This window comes from Pseudochaenichthys georgianus, chromosome 5 (genome assembly GCF_902827115.2).
Source record: "Pseudochaenichthys georgianus chromosome 5, fPseGeo1.2, whole genome shotgun sequence".
NCBI lineage: Eukaryota > Metazoa > Chordata > Actinopteri > Perciformes > Channichthyidae > Pseudochaenichthys > Pseudochaenichthys georgianus.
The window spans coordinates 10,486,617-10,512,589 of record NC_047507.1 but is presented as its reverse complement, the minus strand read 5'-3'; the positions used below and the strand labels follow the sequence as shown (position 1 = coordinate 10,512,589).

Here is a 25,973-nt window from a genome sequence, read left to right as displayed (position 1 = left end):
GAATGATCGTTATCTAATAGCTAGTACAATTTTATTTATATTGCACATTTCAGTCTACGTAGTTGGAAGGAAACAAACACTGTAATAGTGTTAACAAAAAACACAAGACATGATAAAAGAAACATGTTATTTAAAACATTGAGATTAATGAATCCACATTTAAATGTTTAAAGTCAACAAAATTAATTTATAAGATTAGTGAACGGAAACAAAAGGTCATAGAATTAAAAAAAGCATATACATAATGAATAACCATCAACCAGACTATTTAAGGAAAAACTAAAAAGGATTTTTCCAATTGATTTTAAAAGGATGATTGCATTCGAGTTGCTCAAAGTATTCAACCGTATTGCTCAGATCCCAATTACAGGAGTCTTTGTCAGAATGAAAAACTCTGGAGTTTCAATTTCCTCTCTCAAGGTCGATGTCGTTTTGACCGCATCGACCCACCACACATCCTCACTTTAACCTGAATGACCCTCTCAGTCGCTGGCATCTGATGACAGGGGAACAAACAGTGGATCCCTGATGAGATCCATCTCAATTAGAGGAGGAATTTCCTTTTCAGAGTTTCACATGCAGGAGCAGCTCTGACTCCGGAAGTGAGTGACAGCGTGACGAGCTGCTGCTGTTGACTCAGGTCAGCTGCCCGCCTGAGTGATGAGACACGAGGCTGGTGCTGTCAGGGATTGGTTGAAGAGAGAAAACTCCAACATGCGTCACTGATGAGACCACCTGTCAATGTGAGGCCAGAGGAGTAACCTTCAGAAGTCTCAGAATTAACATTTACAAATTAAACATACAGGGATAGATAGCTTTATTGTTTTCTGCTAATGTAATGTTCTCACGTTCTATTTATGTCTAAGGTCTGAACATCCTGTCAGCTTTTATTCCGTTCTGAGTTTTCACAGCTTTCATTCAACTCATATTTCATCAAGCTTGTATACTTTATAATAGTCTAAATATGTTACTGAATTACCACTCTCTTGATTTGTTCCACACAAACCTAACTGGGCTTGACAGTAAGAGCTTTGTCAATTACCATTAAAAATAGTGAAATACTGCATAAAAGAAATCAGTTGCTGGCCTCATCAAGAATGCTGGGACCCCCACGGACACCGACTCTTATCCTCCAATGGACATGTTACATATATATATAAGTAACATCTTTGTGATCATATTTAACAATCACAATTCTGCATTTTCTGGACAATACTACTTTAAAACGGCACAGCTTTTATATTACGATATATGTTTGCAAATAATTCTTATTTGATTGTATCGTTTATTTCTCCTTTTTCAGATATTGTATTTGCTCTTATTCTTAAATTTGTATTCTCTCTCTGTTTATGTATGCACCATTATACGCCAAAGCAAATTCCTTTGAGCTTCAAAAGGGATACTAAATAAGATTAAGGAACTCGCAAGAGACATAATAAAAAAAAAAGGAATGCTTAATATCAAAGCTGCAGAGATTTCCAGACTTTGAATTTAAAAAAAAGTTTTTGCACATAAATGATTAAATCCTACATTTCTATAAACTATAGGAAACTGTAAAGGACCTCGGAAGACATTATTCAACTGGCTGATTAGTCTTTGTGAGGAGTAGACTTTAAAATCAGGGCAGTGCCCATTTTACACCATCATGTTGTTCAGGATTATACCTTTCCATTTCTATTTACAATTAAGCTATTCAGTGTTGCAGTGCCGGTGGATTAAAGCCTACAAACTAATACCACATCTATTTAATAGTGATACTACCTTAATATAATAATGATCTTTTCCTAAATGTTTAACAGGTATTACTTTCCGCTCGATCATTTCACCAGTAACACTAAATGATTCATCAGAGCAAAACACTCATTAATATTTGATGGGGGTGAAGGGTTAAACACTGATTGATACTTTCAAGAGCAACACTCAGGAGGACCGCCTGATCTATAAAGTACATGAACGATCGGCAAGTATTTTGCACATCTACAATTAGTCTCGTCGAGGAGTGAGCTGTACTGATCCTCAGGTTGTCGTGATGGAGCATGAGTGTCTGACGTGTTACTAACATTTAGCATTTAAAGACATAAGAAATACACACTTGATAAAATCTCAAGCACTTTATTAGGTTTGAACAGTATCTTGCTTAGAAAGGCCATTTGGCATTATATAATTATATATAATTTTGTCATATATATAATTATATATACATATATTCAAATGTTGAATAACAAAACACTAGAAACAAACATTGGCAAATTAAAAAATAGGATTTTCTTAAGACAATTATACCAAATTAAAAATGGCCAAAACAAAACATCTCTAATACATTTTTAAAATGGTCCCGATACAGTTCAATATACATCTTTTTATTCTTCAAAAAGAAAAAAAGAAGGGGGGGGGGGAGAAGAAAATATAATAAGCAAGGCAGCAGGCTGGAATGAAATATAAATAACCTTACATTATGTACAAAAGGGAGTGGGGCTGTGACCACTGGGGACACATGGTCCAAGGACAAAGTGAAGGAAGGAAAGGGAGCGATAAGTGGACAGCAGTGAGTGGACAAGGACAGGAGACATAAAGGACATAAGCAGGCGGAAAGAAGAAGAGAAAAAGTTGGACTCTATTCTTCCTCAAGTCAGACTATTTAGAAATGGAGACCTATTTAAATTTCTCGGGGGCATTCAAAACACGCCACTGGGGAAAAGCTCAGAGATAAAGGGACGTGGAACGGAGAAGATGCATAAAAGATTCAATTTAACTGTGGTGGGGAAAAACGTAACGATTTGTGTTGAACATTTGGGTACCCACAATTGATTACTTATCATGGATACCACATGTCATTGATATGGAATGATATGAGGCCATTCAAATAAAATATTTATTTTAAAAAGAGGCCTCAACATTTGTTTCAACTGCACAATTGAGGAGTCTACGTATTTATTTGTGACTACAGGGAGTGTGAAGGATCACCAACCATGTCTTATTTCTGGCCCTATTGATTTGTCATATAGCGTTTTGTCATCAGAGTAAGGAAAATGCTCAGGACAGCTTTTAGGATGACAGCGGTTGCATCACAAACTATATGTAACGGTTAGTTTTAAACTACAAGTGAGGCACTTTTTTTCATATTCACTCGATCTGCAAAATAGCGGGTCTCATGGGATGGCACAGTGTCATATTTTGCTGTCAAATTCAAAGTCGCATTGATCCAAACACACACAGCAGATGGATTAGCTAAACAAAAAGCTATTAATTTAATGAAAGACCCAATATGTGACAAAGTAGATAAATGAGGAGCATTACGGCACCTAACTAGTAGTGCGGGCACTTGTGATGCTTTGGGGGGAAAAAGACCTGAAAGGAAAATGACGATACACAAACGGCCAACATTTCAAAAATATCTACTTTCATGTCCCTGCAGGGGTCTTACAGAAGGCTTTGAGACCTGAAAAAGGTTCTTATAATTTCAATATCAAGGCCAAATCATCATCCTAACCTTTTCTTTCATTTGGTTCTGTACTTTTAAGGGCTTGGCTTTTGGTGCAAACGGTGCATGAGTGTTCAAACAATCACCATTGATGCAAACCACCCTTCCTAAAAAAGATTCAGCATGTACTTTTAATGACGTTGTCCACCATCAATAAATGAGTACTGATTGTGCTCCTTCCGTTGAGAAAAGTCATTCAATCCGGGTCTGTTAGTGTGATTTAGACCGTTAGTGTGGGTTGCAAATTGTGAACAATTTATTAACAAAATATTTTTTAATATCATAGCAATAAAATCTGTTAAAATCCAGGCAAGGCATGATATTAGAGTACTCTCCGTTGCTGGGGTTTTAAATCTTTGAACGCGAGTCAGCGCTGCAGGTGAGCTTGAGCTGAATTTGCTCGATTTATACGTTTAAACAATCCAGCCGTCGCTCATTTCCTGACGGGAGTTGACATTACGTGACCCGAAGCCCAGCGGTTAACTGACAATATCCATCACAACAGAGTGCATAGCCTCAATTGCGGCGTCATCTGAAAAGAAACCCACACCGTAATCCAAGTGTCCTCACAGGACAGCCATTGAAAATAAAATCTGAGCAAACATGGCATGGCACCGCCACTATTTAAGGAACAAAGTATCCATTTTTAAGGAAAATGTTAGCAACAGCATTCAAATTATAAGAGACATTCTTCGGCATCAGTGTTCATGGTGGGAAAACAAAAACAAGGGAATTAAAAGTGTGACAGTACAGCGTAGTGATGTGAGGCGGATATAAAAGGAATAGTTCATTCAGGCAGACTCAAAATAAAACCTATATAGAAAAAAAGCTCAATACAATCTACAAGAAATACTGACGTGCGTCTGTAAACTAGAAAAGAAATATGTCGGGTATATGATCTGTTGATGATGCAATAATGGAGTGATTTGGCTTGTCAGCGTGATCAACAACGCTGCAGATACTGAAACAGACCTTACCTTTAAAACAAGAAGCCCGATTTCCTGTTAAAGAAGAGTGTTGCTAGCAGGTCATTACACAGTAAACTGGCTTTAGTCTAGTGAATGTCTAGATATTGGTCGAGCTACTGGACTCTGCGAGGGAGAGAAGGACTTTGGCACTCTGCAGATAGAAGACAGTGTCTTCAGCTGCAGCTCAAACAAACACACACACATTCAAAAGAAAGAATGGCTCCTGGTATTCTGTGTGTTTCGTGTGTCAACCTGAGTCAACGAGCTACCTCACTCCAATCGTGAGTGACCTTTGAACCCCTGAAACTTTAAAGGGGAGGAATTTAAGTGGCTCAGATGGAAACATATCTGTGTGAAGGATAGTGTGTGTGTGTGTGTGTGTGTGTGTGTGTGTGTGTGTGTGTGTGTGTGTGTGTGTGTGTAGAAGTGAAACGCAGACCAGGTTTAGTCTGTAAATATTCAGGGTTCTGCTACAACTCATGTTGCTACAGCGCGGCTCTGGACAAGCCAACAATGTTTTAAATCTCTGTCCCTATAAAGTAAAAGAAAATCCAAACCTCATTACCTTGACTCTGGATTGTTTTGACATAAGCCTCCAAAGCATTAGATTTATATTCATATATATATATATATATATATATATACCAATAAAATACATTACAGGTGCCACCCCAAAATGCAGCCAAACTCAAAACTGTGTCTGAAACCAAAGTAATAAGATGCAACACAGTAAGTATATGTACATATGAAGGCGGGGTGGGAAGCAAATAAGGGGTTAAGGGCTGTATTAACAAGACCAATATTACAAAATATTCAAGAAGGCATCTCAGTTATTTTCTCTGTCCCACTGCGCTGTCCTGTCCTCCGGGCCTCTGTCCCTTTTCCTGCAGGCAGTCCCTCCCATCCACAGATCAACTTGTGATGAGTCTTTTTTTTTTTTTTTTTTTAATCCATCAGACGGGAGGTGGCAGCTTTCTGCGTGGCGGTGTGCGCGTGTGTTCTGGTGCGTGCATATGAAGTGTGTCGGACATCCATCCACGGCAGGTCCCTACTTGAAGTTGGCGTAGTCAGAAAAGGCATCGATGTACTCCTGGACCACTTTGTAACAGAACTCGTACTGCTCCTGCAGAGGGGGGGGGGGGGGGGCACAGGAGGAAGAGTTATTTCAGTTGGAACTACCAATGGCGATGATACATTTTCATAAAATAAATGTTTAAAACTATCAATGCTGTATTTCCTAAACCCTCTCCTGAGCTTGCACTATTGTTATTGTTTGCTTTTAATTGCTTTAATGTCTTATATATTGCATTGTTGAGGGCCCTGTGACCCAACTATACTGAAGTTTGTTTATCCCTTGTACAACGGCTAACAGTGCAAACAGCGGTACAATCACACAGCTGTAGTTTGAGTATTATTGCATTGGGAACATTTCTAAATTCTCAGTTTGCGTTTATATGTCAAATAAAGGTGGATATCAACTCTAACGTAACAAATAACCACCAATCCACCGATCTACTAAAGCTAACTAACCGCTTTATGCCCGCAACTGAAAATGAGAAAACTTGCTAAAACCTTTAGCAAAAAAGTTTTCTTATCACTCTTTATTTAGTCTTTAGGAACCTTCTACTGTTTTCCCTAGCTTTACTTACATTTAGGAAACTTAAAGATACTTAGATATTTGAAGCCTTAAAAAAGATTCCAGATGTTTATGATTCTTCATGTGATCTAAGCGTTTTAAGTCATACTGTTAGAAACCTACACATAGTTTTTCAAAATTAGATTTCAAGATTTTAGACCAATGAGTAGACAGGATGTGCTAATATCATCGTGTATAGTCTTGGGGACAAATTGTCTAATTAACGCGGTTCATATTGAATTAGTCAATCTTTCTACCCATCTCTCTGCAGAAAGGTTCGTGTGTTTCCTCTCATGTCGAACTATTCCTTTGACCCTCCAGATGTATTGTTAAGCTTTCTACTGTTTATTAATGTTAAAGACATAAATCCTATTCTTAAACTTCTCCCAAAATCTTTAAAAAAGTTGCTTTTTGGTTAGAGCCAAATTTGATTGCCAATCCAAACGAAAAAACCCATATTTTTGTTGAGATTTTTATACAAACAGTGGTAAAAAAATATCATAAAATACTCGTCAGTGGCAATAAATGACGCTTTTGGCATCTTAATCAAACTGTTGCTTATTGTGGAAAAAAGGGGGCTACCACACATTTTACCAAGGTTAATTTTTCAAAGGAAGTAAAGCTTACACTCTTTCAAAGTATGAATTGCTCCACTATGATGAAATAATCCAAAGTAGTTTCCCATGAAGGGCCCTCACCAGTGTCTGCACCATGTGTGGTCTCTGCAGTCTGAGGCTCTTCACCGTCTGGAAAACATCCAGGATGCCCTCCGCCTTCACTCGCTCCAGGACTGTACTCAACGCACAGAAAGTCCCCGTCCGGCCCGCACCAGCACTGTGCACACACACACACACACACACACACACACACACACACACACACACACACACACACACACACACACACACACACACACACACACACACACACACACACACACACACACACACACACACACACACACACACACACACACACCACACACACACACACACACACACACACACACACACACACACACACACACACACACACACACACACACACACACACACACACACACACACACACACACACACACACACACACACACACACACACACACACACACACACACACACACACACACACACACACACCACAAGCAACAATGTAAACCTCAATATACACCCTGCAGTAAGCATGTTCAGAAATAACACCCACACAAGAGGCATTGTTGTGAGAGCACATGAGGAGCGAAGCAACATTTCTGGGAGCAGTTCAAATGTCACAAGGAAGAAGAGGACAATTCTCTTGAGCTGTTTTTTCCTGTGACATAATAGCCGCAACAATTTCCCAGACACACACTCACACACTCTATTGCCAGCAGCATTTCCGTTTGCAACAGCTATACAGAATAAAATAAAACTATATCATCATCTTAAGGGCCGGGGTTTTTTTCTCCCCATTTGTTCTTACATTGGTACGCTAGTGTGTGTGTGTGTGTGTGTGTGTGTGTTTACCTGCAGTGCACAGTTATGGGATGGTTGCCAGACTGCTGCTGCTGCTTCTGCACCGCAGCGATGATGTTGATCATGCCTTTCCCGTCCGCGGGGATGCCCACCTCCGGCCAGCCGTGGAAATGGAACTGACGCACCGCTCGAGCCTTGTTCTCCTGTAAGAACAGACGAGGAAATAAAAGAAGAGATAAGTGGCTTTATTTCCACAAAGCTCTGCGTACATATGCGAGACAAACTGAAATGCATTCAGTCCTTTGGGAACCTCTGGGTTTTCCAATGTGTTTTCCAAACTCCTCATTTGGGGGGTTTTTCGGCCTGGAATTTGACCCGAAGTTCGCGAAAAGAATTAGGATTTTCTGACGGATTCTTCTTCTCTCTCTCTCTCACAGGAATTTAGCATTTACGCTTACACCCTGTTGAATCAGCCAACAGGCCATTTCATCCCTTCAATTGATTGAATATTTTGATATTAACATCGTAGTTAATTGAATACAAATGATCTCAGATAGTTTAAAGTAATTCAATTTGCGAAAAGATATGGTTATCATAGTCTGTACAATCCAAAACTTGATTCAATAAAAGCTCTGTATAGTTCATGCTTCCTTTTCCCACAACAGTTAAGGGAAACAAATCAAATGTATAATCCATCCACTTTGAACAATAACTTGAATAACGATCTGAATGTAAGGAATATACATAATTTGTGATGCAAAACAAAACTGTGCAGAAAACAAAGCGTTAGTGTTGCAAAGATTGTGGCATCATGGTATTCAGGGCTTCAGACTACAGCATTCAAACATGTCTGCCCTCTGTTAGAACCTGCATGGCGTTTGTATTTGGAGCGTTTGCTGGCTCCATGGAGTCGCTCCTTACCCTGCTGTTGGTGATCACGAGGTCCCTCACTGTGTAGCTCTCGCTCTCCTCCTCCCTTTTAATCTCAATGGAGATGTCCCCATAGACCACCGCTCCATCGCTGGGCCAGTACTGAGCACATTTCTCCTGCAGAAACCAAAACACAGAGGGTCAAATCACCACACCTAACGACATGCCAAGATGTCTAAAACCCTACATTTTCAATCCTCAAGATGTATCGATATAAACTATTACTCAAATTACAGAAAAATTACATCAACCATTAAAGGTGGGGTAGGTAAGTTTCAGAAACCGGCTCGAGTGCACCAACATTTGAAAAGAATCCGCCCCTTCCTTCAGACTTCCTGACAGAGCACCTCCTCCAACACACGTGAACGCGCACACGACGTCAGCAGACTGGTGGAAGTGGCCGCCTGTTGCTGGCGAGTCATTGAAGTACTGCTGCAATGCACGCCCAATGAGGGCACGCCCAATGAGGGCACGAGATACATTTGTGCGTGCACGAGATGGAAGGCTGACAGACAGGGCGGCAATCCAATCGGTTTAGCCGGCCCGGCTAAACGGATTGGTTGTACTTTGTGTTAGGGAAATTATTGACCTAGACTCCTAGATATTACGTACAGGACCAACCCTGACGTTTGTTTGTCTCCTTTAAGGACATAGGCTGCTTGAGCCATAATGTTATTGTTCCCAACAGATGGTCTGTTGTTGTGGGTGCACTGGGACACTTCCTTCTTTGTTGTTTGTGGACTCCAAGGTATGACATCTTCGAGGCCATAAGTGACGGACGCAAGTGACTCCGTGTGCCAAACTGGTTAAACTATCTTATCAAAATATGTTGATTACTCTGTGAAACCAGTTAAATGGGCAAACGATCGAAGCTCCTGCTCTACCGTGCCTCCTTCCTGAGTCGGTGACTCCCACTGCATTGCTACACAGAAGTTTCCCTTACAATTTGTACAGTATTACGGCTTCCACAGATGACGTTTTTATGGATTTTTTGTCAAAGCACTTCAGATATTCATTGCTATCGGGATGTTAAGAGCATTCCATGGAATAAAGTAAATAGTCTACTTTGTTTTCTAGAAATAACTTCTTAATGCTCAATTTGAATTATTTAGACACTTTGTTGTTGCATTAAAACCATTGAGTCCCTCATATTTCAAATGTTCTTCAAACTAGGGACCCATTAACGCTCAAGACATATTTTTCAGCGTATTACTATGTTACACAAGTCCGGTGTCGTCAAGTCAGTGTTGAGTAAATGATCTAATATCAATATTCTATTTTCAGCCTGCTATTGACCCGATATCTAATACCAGTGTTTGTATCTGCACACACACACACTAACACACACAGCCACACACACCTGGCCTCTCTCCTCCAGCTCGGTGAGCATGACTATGGAGCAGCTCCTCCACTCCCAGATCATCCTCCAGAAGTCCTCCGTGGTGTGCTGCAGGGGGCCCTGGCTCGCTATGTAGGAGTCCTTCTGACGGTAGCCCTGTGACCACATGCAGGAACAGACAGGAAGTGATGTCCAGGGGGGGGGGGGGAAGAAGGAAGGCAGACTGTAAACACCCGATCGATTGCTTGCATTAATGAAATGATCAGGAGCTTTGACACTCACGTCTACGAAAGAGGCGTTCACGTAGTCGGTGTTCTCCTCTCCGCGCTTCACTGGGATTATCACTCTGTTGAATTCATCTGTTGGACGGAGGAACATTAACACGGGGGCTATACAACTGTCTTTTCATCATGGCTTTCATCACTGCGTGGAGCCACACTAATAAACACATCGACCACTCACATGGAATGATCTGCAGGACTCTGTTCTTCTTCATGTTGGCTGGCAGGTTGCCTGTTCTCATTTTATCATTCTGGATCTTGATTGATGTCAGCTTCTAGAAAGAAGAGATAACTTGAAGTCCCCCTCCAGATATGTTTTAAAGTACCATAATGTCTTTGCCGTGATTAATTTATATGTTGAAACATGGTTTTCCAACAAATAAAAGGAGAAAACAAACTCTGAAAAGGGTCTGGAAGCACATCTAATATGTTTTCAAAATCGCCAACGAGAAGACATATCAGCAAGGTAAGAGTAGTGAGCATCTGGAATTCTTTTAAGCATTTTTCAGCTTGTTGGCTTGTCACTGACTGACATTGCTCCAGGGTCTGGTTTACATCCAAACCGTCAATTTCTCTAATGCTTACCCGCCCTCTCTGTACCAACAAGTCTGGGCTGCGCTCAAGTTCTCAGCTTTTGCAGTTATTTCCATATTTGACAGCAAAAAGCTTTCAAGTTGAATATCAGATTTTAGGGCAGACATCTCCACCCACAGTAGAATAATGACACCCATCTTAAATAACACCTTTCTTGTGACACATTGTACACAGATACAAGCCATGCTAGTGGACATAAACATTAGAACAATACAGTTTTGAGTCAAAAGGATCTCTAATGCCTGGGTAGCAGTTAAGATATTTCGTTTTTGTTCGAGTGCTATGAAAACATCACACGCACCTTGAATTCAGCCTCCAGCCCGCTGCAGCCAGCTCCAGGAGCGGGGGCGTAGAGTTTGGCCAGGTGGGACTCCAGAGAAGTCACCTCCAGCTCCGTGTCTCCGTACAGGTAGTGCTCTAACAACGCCTGGAAGATGAACACGTACTGCATCTGTGGGGCGGAGGAAGAAGACGTGAGGAACAAGTGGAAATCATGGCTCTGAAAACACTGGGAGAGACCATGTGACTCACATCAGTCTGCACCATCTGGCAGCGCTGGGCTCTGATCCTGGTGACGAAGCCGAACACATCCACCTTCCTCTCTGTGTTCATCATGTCCAACATTGCATCGATCACAATGAAGGTTCCTGTCCGCCCCACGCCCGCACTGACACGCAGAAATATGAAGCAATTGAACAAAAACACACACACAACCAAACCAGGAGAAGTGAGAGTGTAAGCTGAGCTGCACTCACCTACAGTGGACCACAATGGCCCCGGCATACGTAGGGTTATAATTCTTGACTTTCTTGAGGAACTTGAGCATGCCGATGGGGGTGAAGGGCACCCCGAAGTCTGGCCAGCTGGTGAAGTGGAACTGGGTGACGAGCCTCTGAGGCTTCTTACCAGACACGTCCCCCACCTGAGAGACAAGTAAAACCAGGTTATAGACGGAGCCACGGCACAGTGAGTGTCATCTAAACTTAAATGTATTTTTCGCCTGCAGTGTGTGATCAAAAGATGTTTGTAGACAGAAGCAACACCAGTGTTTCCTGTGTGTGTGTGCAGGGTAAACACAGAATTAAACATAATATATCCTGGTACCCACACCAACAAAGTCAGGGTTTCCCACACAGACTTTACTTGGACGGGCTGCCCAGGTATATTAACGGTCGCCCAAGTATATTTCGCGATCCATTTAGGTTTTTTCTTTTTTTAGTTTTTTTTTTATAATTTTGTTTTTTCGTCTCCGACCATGATCGATTAACTTGTGGACAATGATCCCTCACTCTACGCCTCCTGTACCCAGTCCCGGACTGGCCATCGGGAGGACCGGGGGGGGTTTCCCGATGGCATGGCCTGTTAAAAGATGGACTTTTATGAATCCCTCGTGGGGAAATTGTTTCTCTGCATTTGACCCATCCTAGTGTTAGGAGCAGTGTGCTGCCATTTTGAACGGTGCCCGGGGAGCAGTGTAGGGAACGGTGCCTTGCTCAGGGACATCTCGGTAGCACTTGGTCTTGCCGGGAATTGAACTGGTGACCTTCCAGTTGCCAAGCCAACTCCCTACCGACTTCGCGACCACCGCCCTTAAGTGGTCTGCCTCACACAGGGTGACTGGCTGTCCACATGATGTGGCCTGCCGACATGGCCACTCTCATACAGATCATAAATCAAAGCCCTTGATTGGTCTCTGTGTGTCAGTCAAGCTCGGGATAACCTCAGCTCAGGTAAAGGACTCTTGAGTGTTTAGATTTAGATAACTTAGTTCTCAGTGGGTCTCAAACGGTTTGGTCACCATTTATGTAAACACATATTTTTATTTGAGGGGGTAGTGTTTAGTAAAATATGCATGAATAATAAAAAAAAAAGTTAACTAGGTGAAAAAAGGTAAGACACTTTTAAAACTTGTTGAGAGCTAAAACTAGTCTTTGCTACCGCCTCAAAGAGGAGCAGGGGGAGAGGAGGAAGACAGGAGAGGCTGATTCAGGAGCACAGACACACACATGAACCAAAAATAAATAAATAAACAAGTTTTTTCATATTGGATATGGTATGGGTTATGGCCATGATTTTATGATTATTGAAATGTATACAGTTCTGTTTCATATAGATGTTTCCATGGATCTAGTCTCTTTATTTTCCCCTCAAAATGCACAGATTGATGCATTTAACTCCAAAATTTAAAAGAAAAATCTTACCGGGGGAGCATACCCTCGGATCCCTCTGGAGGATTTGAGGTCCACCCCCACTTAAAATCACATGGATAGGTTCCTAAATACATTTATCCTTTTTTTTTTAAATAGTAACCCATGTCCATATGTTTATTTGTGGGTAGTAGATTTAAACTATAGGGCTAATACTATGGGCCCTGGCTGTACCTGTTCGCTCTGCCATCGCGTGTAGGGTCTGCTAACAAGCGACCAACAGAAAGCTTCATGTTAATGTTGTTGCACGTCACCTCAACCCACCCCACTACCATCACCCCCCCAAGTATATTTCAGATCTGTGGGAAACACTGAAAGTATTACCTGCTGGATGCAGAACTTGCGGATGGTGTAGTCCACCAGAACCATCTGGTCCTCGACAGACACGCGGATGTTCCCGTATGTCCAACAGCCCTGGTCCGGCCAGTACTGGGCACACTTACACTGAAACACAGAGAGACAGATAGAAAATTGAGCAAATCAAGCCTCAACTTATTCAGTAATGGGAATCATACACAATTGAGATTCAAATTAACTAGGCTGTGTCTATGACAGAATGTGTTTAGTACAATAACTAGAGAGAGGTTAAAAGGGAGAGTATTATCTTGATTGTTTTGACGTGATGAAGAGATGTCTGCCTTCTTCAATATAATGGCACTAGTTGGCCCTCTACTTACAGTGATCAAAGCGCCAACAAAAACCCACTCAAGGCTAAAGTCTCTTTCCAAAAATCATAACCGGTTTACTCAAGATAATCCACATACCTTGTTGTGGGCAAATCATTTAAGTAACTATTTTTGTGTCATAATGTCTGGAAAGAGACAATGCTCTTCAAACATGTTTGGTTTTCCATCTAGATCCATTGTACTTGAGAAAAGGCAGACATCACGACCCATATCTCCAGGACAAAAACAATCTGGATAAATAGCACTAAAGGTCATTTTGGGTTGTCTGTCCCTTTAAGGCGACTCATGACTTGAAGACTATAAGACATAAGAATGTCAGAATCAGTTTTATTACCAAGTAGGTTTACACATACAAGGAATTTGCTTTAGTTTAAGTGTTGCATACAGAGACACAGAAAGAAGAATACGTAACCAAACATTTAAATAAGAAAATAGTACGATTATAAAAAGTTAAGACTAATGCAACAGATTAAAAAAAAGACAATCTTTTCCCACAAAATATAGTTCTGTGAACATACATAGAGGTTTCAAAAAGGTGCGCAGATTAACATACTTTACAGATAAAAATGTTTACGTTGCAAATAAAGACACGTATACATATATGGTGTCTTTAGAAGCTGTTGTATGATCTTATAAAACACACATCATCCCTCCCGCTCTCCTACCTCTTTTCTCTCCTTTAGATTGGTCACCATGACGATGGTGGCTGTGTTCTGCTCCCAGATCATCCGCCAGTAGTCGTTCACCGTTTCCTCCTTCGGCCCTGAGAGACAGAAATGGATGCAGAAACTCAGAGGATAACTCAGGTAGTTTGTTTGCTATATGAACCACAGCAGCCGTTGAAGGCACAATCCTGTCCTTACCTTGAGCTGCAATAAACTTATTCTTCTCTTGGTAACCCTGCAGCAGAGAGCGTGAAACATGAGGGGTTAGGATGCACCACAAAATATTTAGAGCAGAATTGACTTGATATGCGTGTACAAACATTTATAAAGGAGGCGTTGATGAAGTCAGAGTCCGGGACCCCCTCTAGAGACGAGAGATGCACCCTGGAGTGATCGTCTGGGGGAGGAAGAAGCAGACGTAGTGAGAACAAGAAAACACAGAAAAGATGGAGCAATGAGAGAGCTGGACTGTAAATAACAGTTACTGCACATAAACACAACGCAGTAAATCACATTGTAATGATTGCCATCTGTCAACTGGACTGATAAATGCTTCTGAAAGCTTGAAACAGCAGACATGATTTCAGAGTGCAGCTTTATTGATGCCAGTGAGTGTCAGTGTTGTCGCTCACATGGCAGGATGTTGACGTATCGGTTCTTTTCTTTATTCTCTTCCTTGGAAGCAGCGTCGACTGATGCCTGGATCGGGCAGACTGGCAGCGACTGAACAGAAACAATTAAATACATTCAGATAAGGGACGAGGCGCAGACAGAGGATATCCGTTTTTCATTTCTCTCTGTGTGACCTTGCACAGACGGGACTGCTGTCTGCATCTGTCCGACATATCAATACAGATCAACGGTTTTTGTGTGAATGTGCTGCAGCAATAGGCTTATTATCTGAAACATGCAATTCAGTGAGATCTAATCATTTGGTTTCATAACATCTTGGAATCCCCTTTACTTGACTTTGCTTTAATATATTTTGAATGTTAACATCTTGATTAAGTGTATTCTAACAATAAGCAACTTTTGTGAAGTTAGCTATCTGTTATTAATTACTTAACCTGTTTTAGCGATAATTTTGGCAAACTATTTTAAGCATTACTTTTGCTAATCATTCAAAACAAAGTTTAATGTAATGTCTAAACTGTTTATCCATATATCTGGGCTGACATGTTCAGTTGTTTATATAATTATAATTATTTCAAAAGTGTATCAGTTACTTTTGGTTATTTTACTTGATTGTAAATCCTCCTCTAGCTAATAGTTTGAATCAATAATCAATTTCTTTGAACTAACTATTTCAACTGCTCTGCTGGCTCGCTAATCAAGTTGCTATATGCTTAAAATATATATTACAAATAAATGACATTCAATTTGTCTAGATTTGATCAATTACTTAAAATATTCAAACTTTAAATGTCAACTGTTTATCTGTTTAACTTGTCTGCTGGCTTGCCAACTAAGTTTTGATGCCCTAAAAATCTAATTAGTAAAGCTTCTCTGCAGATACCCCCTACCCGACTACAGTAACCCCTGGCAGGGACTCTCTTAATTAGTACACGGATATGTGTAAAAGGTGATTATCAGGCTAGTGTTATCAGAGGGTGTGTGTGTGTGAGGGTGTGTGTGTGTGTGTATGTATGTATGTATGTATGTATATGTGTGTGTGTGCCGTACATTAAACTCCTCCCTGAAGAGCTTGTTGTCATCGGCCATGCGACGGTTCATGTCTTCCTCAAGTTTGTCAACATGAAGGGGCGGGTACTTCCTGTTTGTGCTGGGGGAGCGGGCCAATAGCGGGACGCTCTGGAGTTCTGTGCCGACGGGCAGGAAGGGAGGAGGCAGGAGGTGAGGAGAGGAAGCATTTGAGGGGTGGATGAGAGACAGGTGGAGATAAAGAGAAAGGGGGTGAGATGCATTACATCATGTTACTTCATCATGTGGGTGTCTGGTCTAAAGATGGCCACCAGAGGATGGTGTGGTTCAACACTGAGAGGGAGCAGACAGCAGCCCTGATGGTTAGGTAATCACAGCGAACAAAAGACGCTGACATGTTATCTTTAGCAAGAAAATCAATCAAGTCTTATCAGAAACTAGTCAGGGGAGCAAGTTTGGTCAAGTCAGCTGTACATATTTGCACAAAACTAACCAATACATTCTCAGTGACAAACATCTGCAGACACATACAAAGCACACGGTAATGCACGTGATTTACCTGTTTCATCTGATCTACCATTGGTCAGTCTGAAGGAGTTCGAATGGCTTCCTGCCTGCTTGTACTTCTTAAACCTGTCGATCATCACACATCATATTAATAGACACACACATACACACACACACAAACACAAACACTATATCTCACACACACATTGCTTTCAAGCCTCACAGCTGAATGCCAATCAGTCATTGCCATGGTAACAGGAGCACCTTAGGCCTTCGCCACAGGTCTGCAGCTTGTGTGCAGTCAGTGTGTAAGATCATCCACCAACCTGAGCATGTAGAGGATGATGATGATGAAGATGATAACCAGCAGGGAGGACAGGGCCACCATGACGGCTATGATGGGCATGTCATCAGACTGGTTGTTATCTACAGCAGACACGGAGAGAAGGAGCAGGGAGAATAAATGGTTTGTACAATGCTGCTTTTGATTAAAAAAAAAACTAAATTAAAAAGGGTGTTTCGATACTCAAGGCTTGAGGCGAGTCAGTGTTTCGGTTTGACACAGGTGCCAAATTCTTTTGCAATTACCAAATGATTCTCTTATCACAATATTCCACACGAGTGGCTACATGTTGTTGCATTAGTTAAACGATAGTTTTATCAAGAAATTATTAAGTATAAACAGAACATAGACAAGTAATTTAACTACAATTTTACTGTTTTTATAAATATGCGCAAAAGTCACTGAAGCAGCCAGGAAAGAGTCCAGCATACTGTATGAAACCTCAGCAGAACAAGAGACAACTTGTTCATTAGTGAACTTAAAAAAGGTGCCGTTTTGTGAATTTTGTTAGAATTTGATCAGAGCAAAGCTAGCATGTTGCACATGTTCAGTTGCTATGCTAAGCTAGGCAAAAAGAGCTGCTGGTGTGGCTTTATGTTTAATGCAACATATAGCTAAAGGGACTTTATAATGGGTTACATTTTAAAAGTCGTACACAAGACAGATTTACAACTTGGTTACATGTTGGAAGCGAGTAAAGACAACTAGGCGAGGTTATAAAGTGATCTTTGCCTCTTATAACCCCAGCTGCAGCGCTCCTTTCCACAACGCTTATCCATGTTAATATTCCATTGACTTTCCGAAGAAAAGGAAACAAATGGACATGTGAAGTCCTTTTTGAGTGAACAGATAAATCACAGTTTAACCGGGGGGGGGGGGGGGGGGTTGACCCACGGCTTCTATAAATGGTTATACCAAAGATGACAGCAGACACAGGGCAGCGGTAAAAGCAATGCTCGAGTATATGGGATGTTTGTGGTGGATCCTGTATGAATAATTCAGAGTGTAAATATTTCACACTTTCAGAAAAGCATGTGGTGCTGCTGTCTGGTGAAAAAGCACCGTGGTCACACGGGCTTAACACTACAAATTAAATATTACATGGGCCGAGTTATCTATTCTTTGTGAAGCCTCCTGTAGATTACAATAGCTGACCAATTGGTATCCGTTTCCACCATGCACGTGAGTTGAAGATAATCCTATATTCTTCCTGGTGACCTTTCACTGCTGCAGTTAACACAAAAGACATGAGATTGGCCTGGACAACAACAGGAGTTTGGTACACAAAAAGCTGGCCCCTGTGTGCGTGCTGATGCCTGGCCTGTAAGACACACAACAAAAGAAGAGATATTTCTAGAAAACTGCACCGTGGTGGTGACAATGCAATGACTAAATCAGCTGTTCCATGGGCGGACTCACAATTCAAGAAAGCTCTTAACGCTACACACAAAATGTGCTGCAAAGAATGCATCATTCCAATTCATGCTCCATGTGCACTTTCTGGGGGAAAGTAGTTTGGAACGCCGCCCAGTTTTGTTGCATTTTCAGGCAGAATTCCCAGGACTTTTCAGCGTTCACGCTCGGACAATGTGTACATTGAACAGAGCAGGAGCACAACAACAGGCGGTGGGTATCATGTGGAAGTGGAATCGACACAGCCTTGACGGATCTAGGGCCATCTAGAACAGCTCTCCATACGAGGCAGCCAATGGGGGACAATAGACAATAACACCTAGGAAGCATGAGGTGATTATGATAAATAATGGACAGACAATATTAACCGTGCTCATCTGTGAATGTTGACGAGTCAGACATGTTTTGCTCTGCCAACAATAAATGATGCGTCACTTATGTTTGGTTAGGTCGGAGCTATAGAATATTAAGAAAACACATCATAGCCGTTCTTACCATTCGGTGTGCATAAACTACAGGTTAGTCTTATTTAACAAAAATGTGAAACTATTTATCATTTTATCAGTATAGCCACAAGGTAATTATCATCTATTGAATTAAAAAAAATTAATTAGTACATCCCTAAATTCAAATCATATACAAGCAACAGCGGGATAACTCAGAACATACCTGCTGTTTTTGTACTGGATGATGAAAAACATTCTCCAAACCAACCTGTCACATCGGGTAGTGATTTGCGTATTTCTTTACAATCACGTAATGAATAATGAATGTAAAAGCAAAGTTGTGGGTCATGTTTCACTCACAGGGATGGTCAGTATCCCAACATAGAGCTGGAAGAATGTTCTTTTGCTTCACTGTTTGAATAACTAATTCCTTAATGCCTTTTCTTTTTGTAAAGCACTTTGAGTCGCTTGTATTGAAAGGTGCAATATGCCTTGTAATGCTAAAACCTAAACTCAAACGCAGCATTTCAGGACTTTACATAGACATCCTTCTTCAACACGGTTTTAACTTTAAAATAACAGCTTTTGGCTTTTTGTGTCTCGTTTGGTTTGGTGGATCTTTGATTTATGAGGACGGCTGCTCAAATGCAGGAATGTCACGTCAGGATATTTCCAGCGCTGCTACAAAAGGAGTCTAAAAGCAGGAACGTGTCCAACTATCTAAAATATTAACGGTGGACTCTTGACCAGAAAGCTCAAATGCTGGCTCTTCGTAGCTGCTGCTTCCAGGCTGCATGAACAACACACAGCTAGATGACACGCTTATGTGGTTCGACAGTCCACCGTCAATCTGTGATGTTTATATATCCCACTAAGCCTCGTTTCCTTGTTGCTTCCCTTAACCTTTAGAGTCCTTCTGCTTTAGTTAAGCCCTGTTCAATGTAGACGTGCAATGTGTCTCGAATGATGTGACGACAAGTGACGGCTCTAAATACATGCTTGAATGCATCCAAAATGTGTTGAGATTTCTAGCTGCATTTAGAAGTGACACATAAGAAAAACTTGGATAAAAACAACCACTACAAGAAGAGTCAACAAGCTAGTTTGTGTAGTTTTTCCAGCAAACCAAGACAAATCTTATCATGACACAATCCAGAGATACCTGGGTACAACACAACAGCCCTGGTGATTCCCCTCACTTCTCTGAATGACTCTGAACAACTGAACTTAATGTGAGAATGGTAACTGTGATTGCAGTACCCACGCCATGGTAGGTGGGAGTGTTTTTCCATTCAAGATAAAGATGAGTCACAGCCTCTCTGATCACAACTCGACATGTCTTTTCGCGTCACGATGTTCTGGTCTATTGAGGCTTAAATTGGTGGATTACTGTCTGTCTCTGTGTATATGAGTTGTCCCTTTATGATTAGGAACAGGTGCTGCAGGATTCTAGTCCTCTTACATGTAGTGTTCGATTAGAATGGTTTGTGTGCAAAGTGTTGGAGATATTGGTTGTAGACAACAATTCTAAAGCAATGTCTCTTTAAAGAAATCATGACGTGGTTAGTCGAGAAAATCCACAGACTTCTTGTGAATAGTTTCATGCAGGAACTATTTTCTCCTTGCCGAACTGCACATGCCAACTGTATTACACGCATCTAGTCAAGGACAAGATGCGTGATGTAACATTGAAGATGTAGAAATTAACAAGCTCCTCGTCAACTGAGCCGTTACGTCGGCTAGCTCAGGTGAGTCTCTCATCCAGATGCATGCTTCCTTCTTCGCAGCGATACATTTAGGGGTGTAGTTCGGTAGAAAGAAAATAGTTCCTAATGAAACTGCTCACAACAAGGTCTGTGGATTATGTCGAGTTAATGTGTCATGATTTCGGAGTCATTCAAATGTGTTTTTGATGCACCACAAGCAAATGTCATCTAGAGAAGGCAGACATACTACAATTTTGGGGTAAGCTGTCCCACAAAACCGCTTCAGGGTGGACTTTCCCTCCAGATAAGTCAAGAGTATATTATGTTCTCTCACATTAAATAAACTGAGCACCCTGAATATACACTCACCATGTGGGCTGGTGTCTGAGGTGAACCCCATCCCGGGTTCTGTGGTGGTCTCCGGCTCCAAATTGAATATATCCTCATTGTCATAATCTGGAGTTGGGGTTTCTGGAGGGAAGGCCGTGGTCTCGTTGTCTCCCCCCGCCGGGATGGGAGGAGGGAGGGGCTCGGTGCTCGGTGGTGCCGCGGGGGCATCGGTTGGAGCCGCAGGTGAGGGGGCGGGGATCGGTAACAGCGCGGTGGCATTCGGACCCGGCAGTTGTACATCCTCCTCACCAGCTGGTGGGCCTGTGGTTGTTTCTTCTGTTGTTGTTGTTATTATTGTCGTCACCGGGATGACTGTGGGGGCGAGCGTTGTGGGTGGGCCTGTGGGGGCTTGTGTGTGTGCCACTGTGAAGTTGAGGGAGGGAGCGGCAGGGGGGTCTGTGGGTTTGGCAGTGATACTTGGAGGACCTGGAAATTATAATGAAGAAAAAAGAAGAACATTTAAGTTTCTTAATTCAATGCTTGCAATTGTGAGTAAAGGGATTTCAGATACGTGGTTCTTACTTGTGATGGGGACATGATCCTGGGCTGAGGCCCCGAGGGCGAGAGCGAGCAGCAGGAGCAGGGGACACACACCCATTCTGCCCTACATGGAGGGTGAACAACAAAAAGGGACAAGAGGGTCAGACACAGGAACAAATCTCATTAAGTTCAATAACACTGGCTACCAAGGCCATGTCGTGTTGTTATGATAGAGTCAGGATTTATGTGCTTTATAATCCCCTATGTATTTATTCAATTCTTCAATCCTAATCCCACATGCTCATTTTAGGAAGGTAATACTCTAACATTTGAAATGAAATACTTGCATAATATTAGCCTGTGTGTGACGAATGCTGGTTTACCTGAAGAAGCGAAGTTGGCATTAATCACTCATTCGCTCAGCGGGGTCCTAGAAGAAAAACAGAAGACGTCATTATTTTGTTTTGCTTTGACAGTCTGAAAATATATGATTTATTTACTAAATCCTAGCTGAATACTTTTGCAAGATCAGTATCAAGATGAATAATGTAGGACAGCTTTATTTTGAGGCCTGTTCAGAAAATAAATGTTAGTATGCCAAGTATTTTCCCTAATAAAATGTATTAATATCATCTAGCAACTTCTAGAAGAATCATGCCATGCTCATATGCCCATCAAATGTTTTTATTTAAAAAAAAAAAAAAATTGTTTAAATGAATTAACTCAAAATGTATTTAAAACTTAAAGGAGACCTATCATGCTATATTTCAATAATATATTGTAGGGCCATACCTATATAAAAAGGTATATGTATAAGTTTTCTTTTTCAAAATACCAAACAGATCATGCATTTTAGCCATGCCTCATTTCGCTCTATTTTGCTCTCCTCCACCCCTGTCTTTGCTGCAGCTAATCACGCCCCCCTGCAAAGGAGGGGGCCGAGTTAGAGCAGCATGTTACCATGCTGTTACCATGCCGGCAACCTCTCATTCCCCTGATAGGTGGAGAGTTGCCCATATAGATCCGTTAAAGCCCCGTTTTTGAGATTTGGGTATGGAGGAAAAGAGAGAGGGTTGTGTTTTCCAGAGGTGGAACTCGAGTCACATGACTTGACTCGCATATTTTTGGACTTGAGACTTGCTTGACTAACATTGATAAAAGACTTGACTTGGACTTGGTATTCATGACTTGAGACTTGACTTAAGCTCGAGACAGATGACTTGAAAGGACTTGACTTTTTAAAATTAAATATTTGCGTTTGTTTTTGTATTGAGATATTACATTTAGTTTTTTCGAAACGTGATTATAGCGCCATGCGTGCATACCTAGCAACCCACTAGACGGCAGGAGTGTCAGTTAACATGGCAGCGGCTAGCTTTAATCCAAAAATAGTCAAGTTTGGATGCAAGGATTATTTTGTTGACGCTAATATGAAGAGTACAGCGGTATGCAGGGCCTGCAGCATAAAGATCAGTGACACGACCACCACAACATCCAACTTCATTCGTCACTACAAAAAACCCCACAGAGAAAGGTGTGTGCATGTGTTGTGTTAGCTAGAAAACTAACGTTAAGTTTAAACTACGTTAGACTTGGTTTGAAATCGATTAAGCAAAGAGAAGACAAAATGGTAAATGAACACTAGAACCACCAAGGGATTCATTTTTGACTAACCCTGATACTGACGGGCTGTCAGGAGAGAGAGAGAGAGAGAGAGAGAGAGAGAGAGAGAGTTATCAGAAGTTACTGTACACTTTTGAATAATGTAGTTCATCTACTTTTAGTAGTTTGTTTAAATGTTTTAATTATGTTGTTTTTGTTTGTAGAAGTGCATCAGATTCATTTATTGTAAAATGAATCTGAACTTTTTGATCTGTTATGATGATAAACTGAAGCAATTTCTAAATGAATTAACTGAGTTTGAAATCGTCCTAGTTTTTATCAACTTTGGTTCTTAAAACAGATAAAGTAATTATCGTAGGTGACTTTAATATTCATGTTGACGATGATAAAAATAGCCTTACTGTTCCATTTAACTCTATATTAGATTCTGTTGGTTTCCGTCGGAGTGTAAATAAACCAACCCACTGCTATAATCACACTCTCGACCTTGTTCTGACTTATGGTATTGAAATTGAGCAACTATTAGTCGAACCGCATAATCCTGCTTTATCCGACCATTTCTTAGTAACTTTTGAAGTACTGTTACTAGACTACAAAGCATTAGTCAAAAGCTCTTGCAGCAGAAACCTATCTGTTAGTGCTATAGCCACATTTAAGGAAAAGATTCTACCAATACTTAACTCGATAGCATGTCTGCATGTAAGGGAGGAAACTTATACAAAATGTACACCACCCCAAATTGATCATGTTGTTGATAGTGCTACAGATGCGCTGCGAATAAAATTAGACTCTGTTGCTCCTTTGAAAAAGAAGAAAATAAAACATGGCAAAATGCCGAAACCCGCAAAATAAAGAAAAAGTCGAGACAACTTTAAAGGATAGGCGTTCCACTAAACTTGAAGAATCTAATTTGGCATATTACTCTCAATGAATATAAGAAAGCACTGCGTAAAGCGAGAGCAGCCTACTACTCTTCATTAATAGATGAGAATAAGAATAATGCAAGATTTCTTTTCAGCACTGTAGCCAGGCTGACAGAGAGCCACAGCTCCATTGAGCCTTCTATTCCCATAGCACTCAGTAGTAATGATTTGATGTGCTTTTTTAACGATAAAATTGTTACTCTTAGAAACAAAATTAATGACCTCTTGCCTTTGACCAGTATAGTGTTATCAACAGCTCCCGGAAACGTAAGTTCTAATATTATACTAGATAGTAAATTAGAATGCTTTTCAGCCATAAACCTTGAACAATTACATTCAATGATTCTCTCTTCTAAACCATCAACGTGCATGTTAGACCCAATTCCAACTAAGCTGTTGAAGGAAGTTTTTCCATTAATTAGCACTTCTTTATTAAATATTATGAATATGTCTTTATTATCAGGCTATGTCCCACAATCATTCAAAGTAGCAGTGATAAAACCGCTTCTTAAAAAGCACAACCTCGATCCAGAGGTTTTAGCCAACTATAGACCTATTTCTAATCTTCCGTTCCTCTCAAATTCTTGAGAAAGCGGTCGCAAAACAGTTGTGTGATTACTTAAAAAACAATAATTTATTTGAAGATGTTCAGTCTGGCTTTAGAACACATCATAGCACAGAGACAGCTCTGGTTAAAGTCACAAATGACATTCAAGGGACTTGTCTCTATTCTTGTTTTGCTCGATCTCAGTGCTGCATTTGATACTATCGACCATGATATCCTATTGCAAAGACTAGAGCACTTAGTTGGCATACAGGGAACTGCTCTAGGCTGCTTTAGGTCCTATCTATCTGAACGCTCTCAGTTTGTACGTGTCAACGATGAATCTTCCACGCAAACCAAAGTTAGCTATGGAGTGCCACAGGGCTCAGTGCTCGGACCTATTTTGTTCACATTATATATGCTTCCGTTAGGCAATATCATAAGGAATCATTCTGTAAACTTTCATTGTTATGCGGATGATACTCAACTATATTTATCAATCAAGCCTGATGAAATTAATCATCGAAATAAAATTCAAGACTGCCTTAAGGACTTAAAAAACGTGAATGACCTTACATTTTTTTATGTTAAACACGACCAAAACTGAAGTTATTGTACTTGGCCCGAAGAATCTACGAAACAAATTATCTAAAGATATACTAACTATGGATGGCATTAATTTGGCCTCCAGTGAGACTGTAAGGAATCTTGGTGTTATATTTGATCAGGATTTATCCTTTAACGCCCACATAAAATCAATTTCAAGGACCGCCTACTTCCATCTACGTAACATTGCAAAAATCAGGCATATCTTGCCTCAAAACGATGCAGAGAAACTAGTCCATGCATTTGTTACTTCAAGGCTGGATTATTGTAACTCCTTATTATCAGGGTGTACCAAGAAGTCAGTCAAGTCGCTTCAGCTGATTCAAAATGCTGCAGCTCGTGTACTAACCAGACTTAGGAAAAGGGACCACATTACTCCTGTTCTGGCTGCCTTACACTGGCTCCTTATAGAACACAGGATAGAATTTAAAATTCTTCTTCTCACCTACAAAGCCCTTAATGGGCAGGCGCCATTTTACCTTAAATAACTCATTATACCCTACTGTCCTACTAGGGCATTGCGTTCCAAGAATGCAGGGTTGTTGGTTGTTCCTAGAGTCTCTAAAACAGGGGTGGGGAACCTTTTTCCTCTCAAGGGCCATTTCAATTTGTTCAACATCCTCCGAGGGCCGTACAAATGATTGACCTCTGCTTAAAAACACTCAAATCACAGCCCATTAATTTGGCCTTTCTTTCATGCTGTGCAAAGAAAAAGCAACCTCTTAATCCAGATATCTTACCATGACTCACGCATGCACGCACGTGCAAGGTTGTGGCATGACCACAAAAACAGAAAGATATGGACACAATGTGTGTGCAAATGTATTTAGTTTCCTATCCATGTGAACATGATTTAAGTCGGGGGGGACCTAACCTCCTCTAGGGGGTCCCATGCTCCCCCGGGAAGATTTAAAATGTTGAAGTTAAAAGCTTCAATCTGGTGCATTTTGAGAGCAAAATGAAGAGATCTATGGATACATCTCTCAACATCCATATGAAACAGACCTGTAAACAGATTTTATTTTTCTTTATGGATATTTTACAAATCACTCCTTTCAGATCTACATGAAGAACAACAAAATAAGTTACCAT

The 25,973-nt window shown here is 40.9% G+C and overlaps 1 protein-coding gene across 3 annotated transcripts in view; it reads right to left on the bottom strand.

Moving 5' to 3' along the window:
- Positions 1–2,881: 2,881 nt before the first annotated feature.
- Positions 2,882–25,973, bottom strand: part of ptpra (protein tyrosine phosphatase receptor type A) — a 42,506-nt gene continuing 19,414 nt past the window's right edge. For 2 of the 3 annotated variants that reach the window (XM_034083005.2, XM_034083006.2), the window contains exons 2-22: positions 21,569–21,615; positions 21,228–21,309; positions 20,685–21,131; positions 16,734–16,833; positions 16,460–16,533; positions 15,922–16,058; positions 14,871–14,961; positions 14,559–14,635; positions 14,437–14,473; positions 14,239–14,336; positions 13,212–13,331; positions 11,436–11,602; positions 11,212–11,347; positions 10,982–11,131; positions 10,268–10,361; positions 10,088–10,164; positions 9,827–9,961; positions 8,458–8,583; positions 7,588–7,739; positions 6,784–6,919; positions 2,882–5,572 (exon numbers count right to left, since the gene is read on the bottom strand). In XM_034083005.2, the coding sequence (XP_033938896.1) occupies positions 5,498–5,572; positions 6,784–6,919; positions 7,588–7,739; positions 8,458–8,583; positions 9,827–9,961; positions 10,088–10,164; positions 10,268–10,361; positions 10,982–11,131; positions 11,212–11,347; positions 11,436–11,602; positions 13,212–13,331; positions 14,239–14,336; positions 14,437–14,473; positions 14,559–14,635; positions 14,871–14,961; positions 15,922–16,058; positions 16,460–16,533; positions 16,734–16,833; positions 20,685–21,131; positions 21,228–21,309; positions 21,569–21,589 (2,532 nt within the window). In that variant the 5' untranslated portion in view covers positions 21,590–21,615 and the 3' untranslated portion in view covers positions 2,882–5,497. The remainder of the gene's footprint in view (positions 5,573–6,783; positions 6,920–7,587; positions 7,740–8,457; positions 8,584–9,826; positions 9,962–10,087; positions 10,165–10,267; positions 10,362–10,981; positions 11,132–11,211; positions 11,348–11,435; positions 11,603–13,211; positions 13,332–14,238; positions 14,337–14,436; positions 14,474–14,558; positions 14,636–14,870; positions 14,962–15,921; positions 16,059–16,459; positions 16,534–16,733; positions 16,834–20,684; positions 21,132–21,227; positions 21,310–21,568; positions 21,616–25,973) is intronic. The other variant, XM_034083007.2, reaches the window with a different exon arrangement.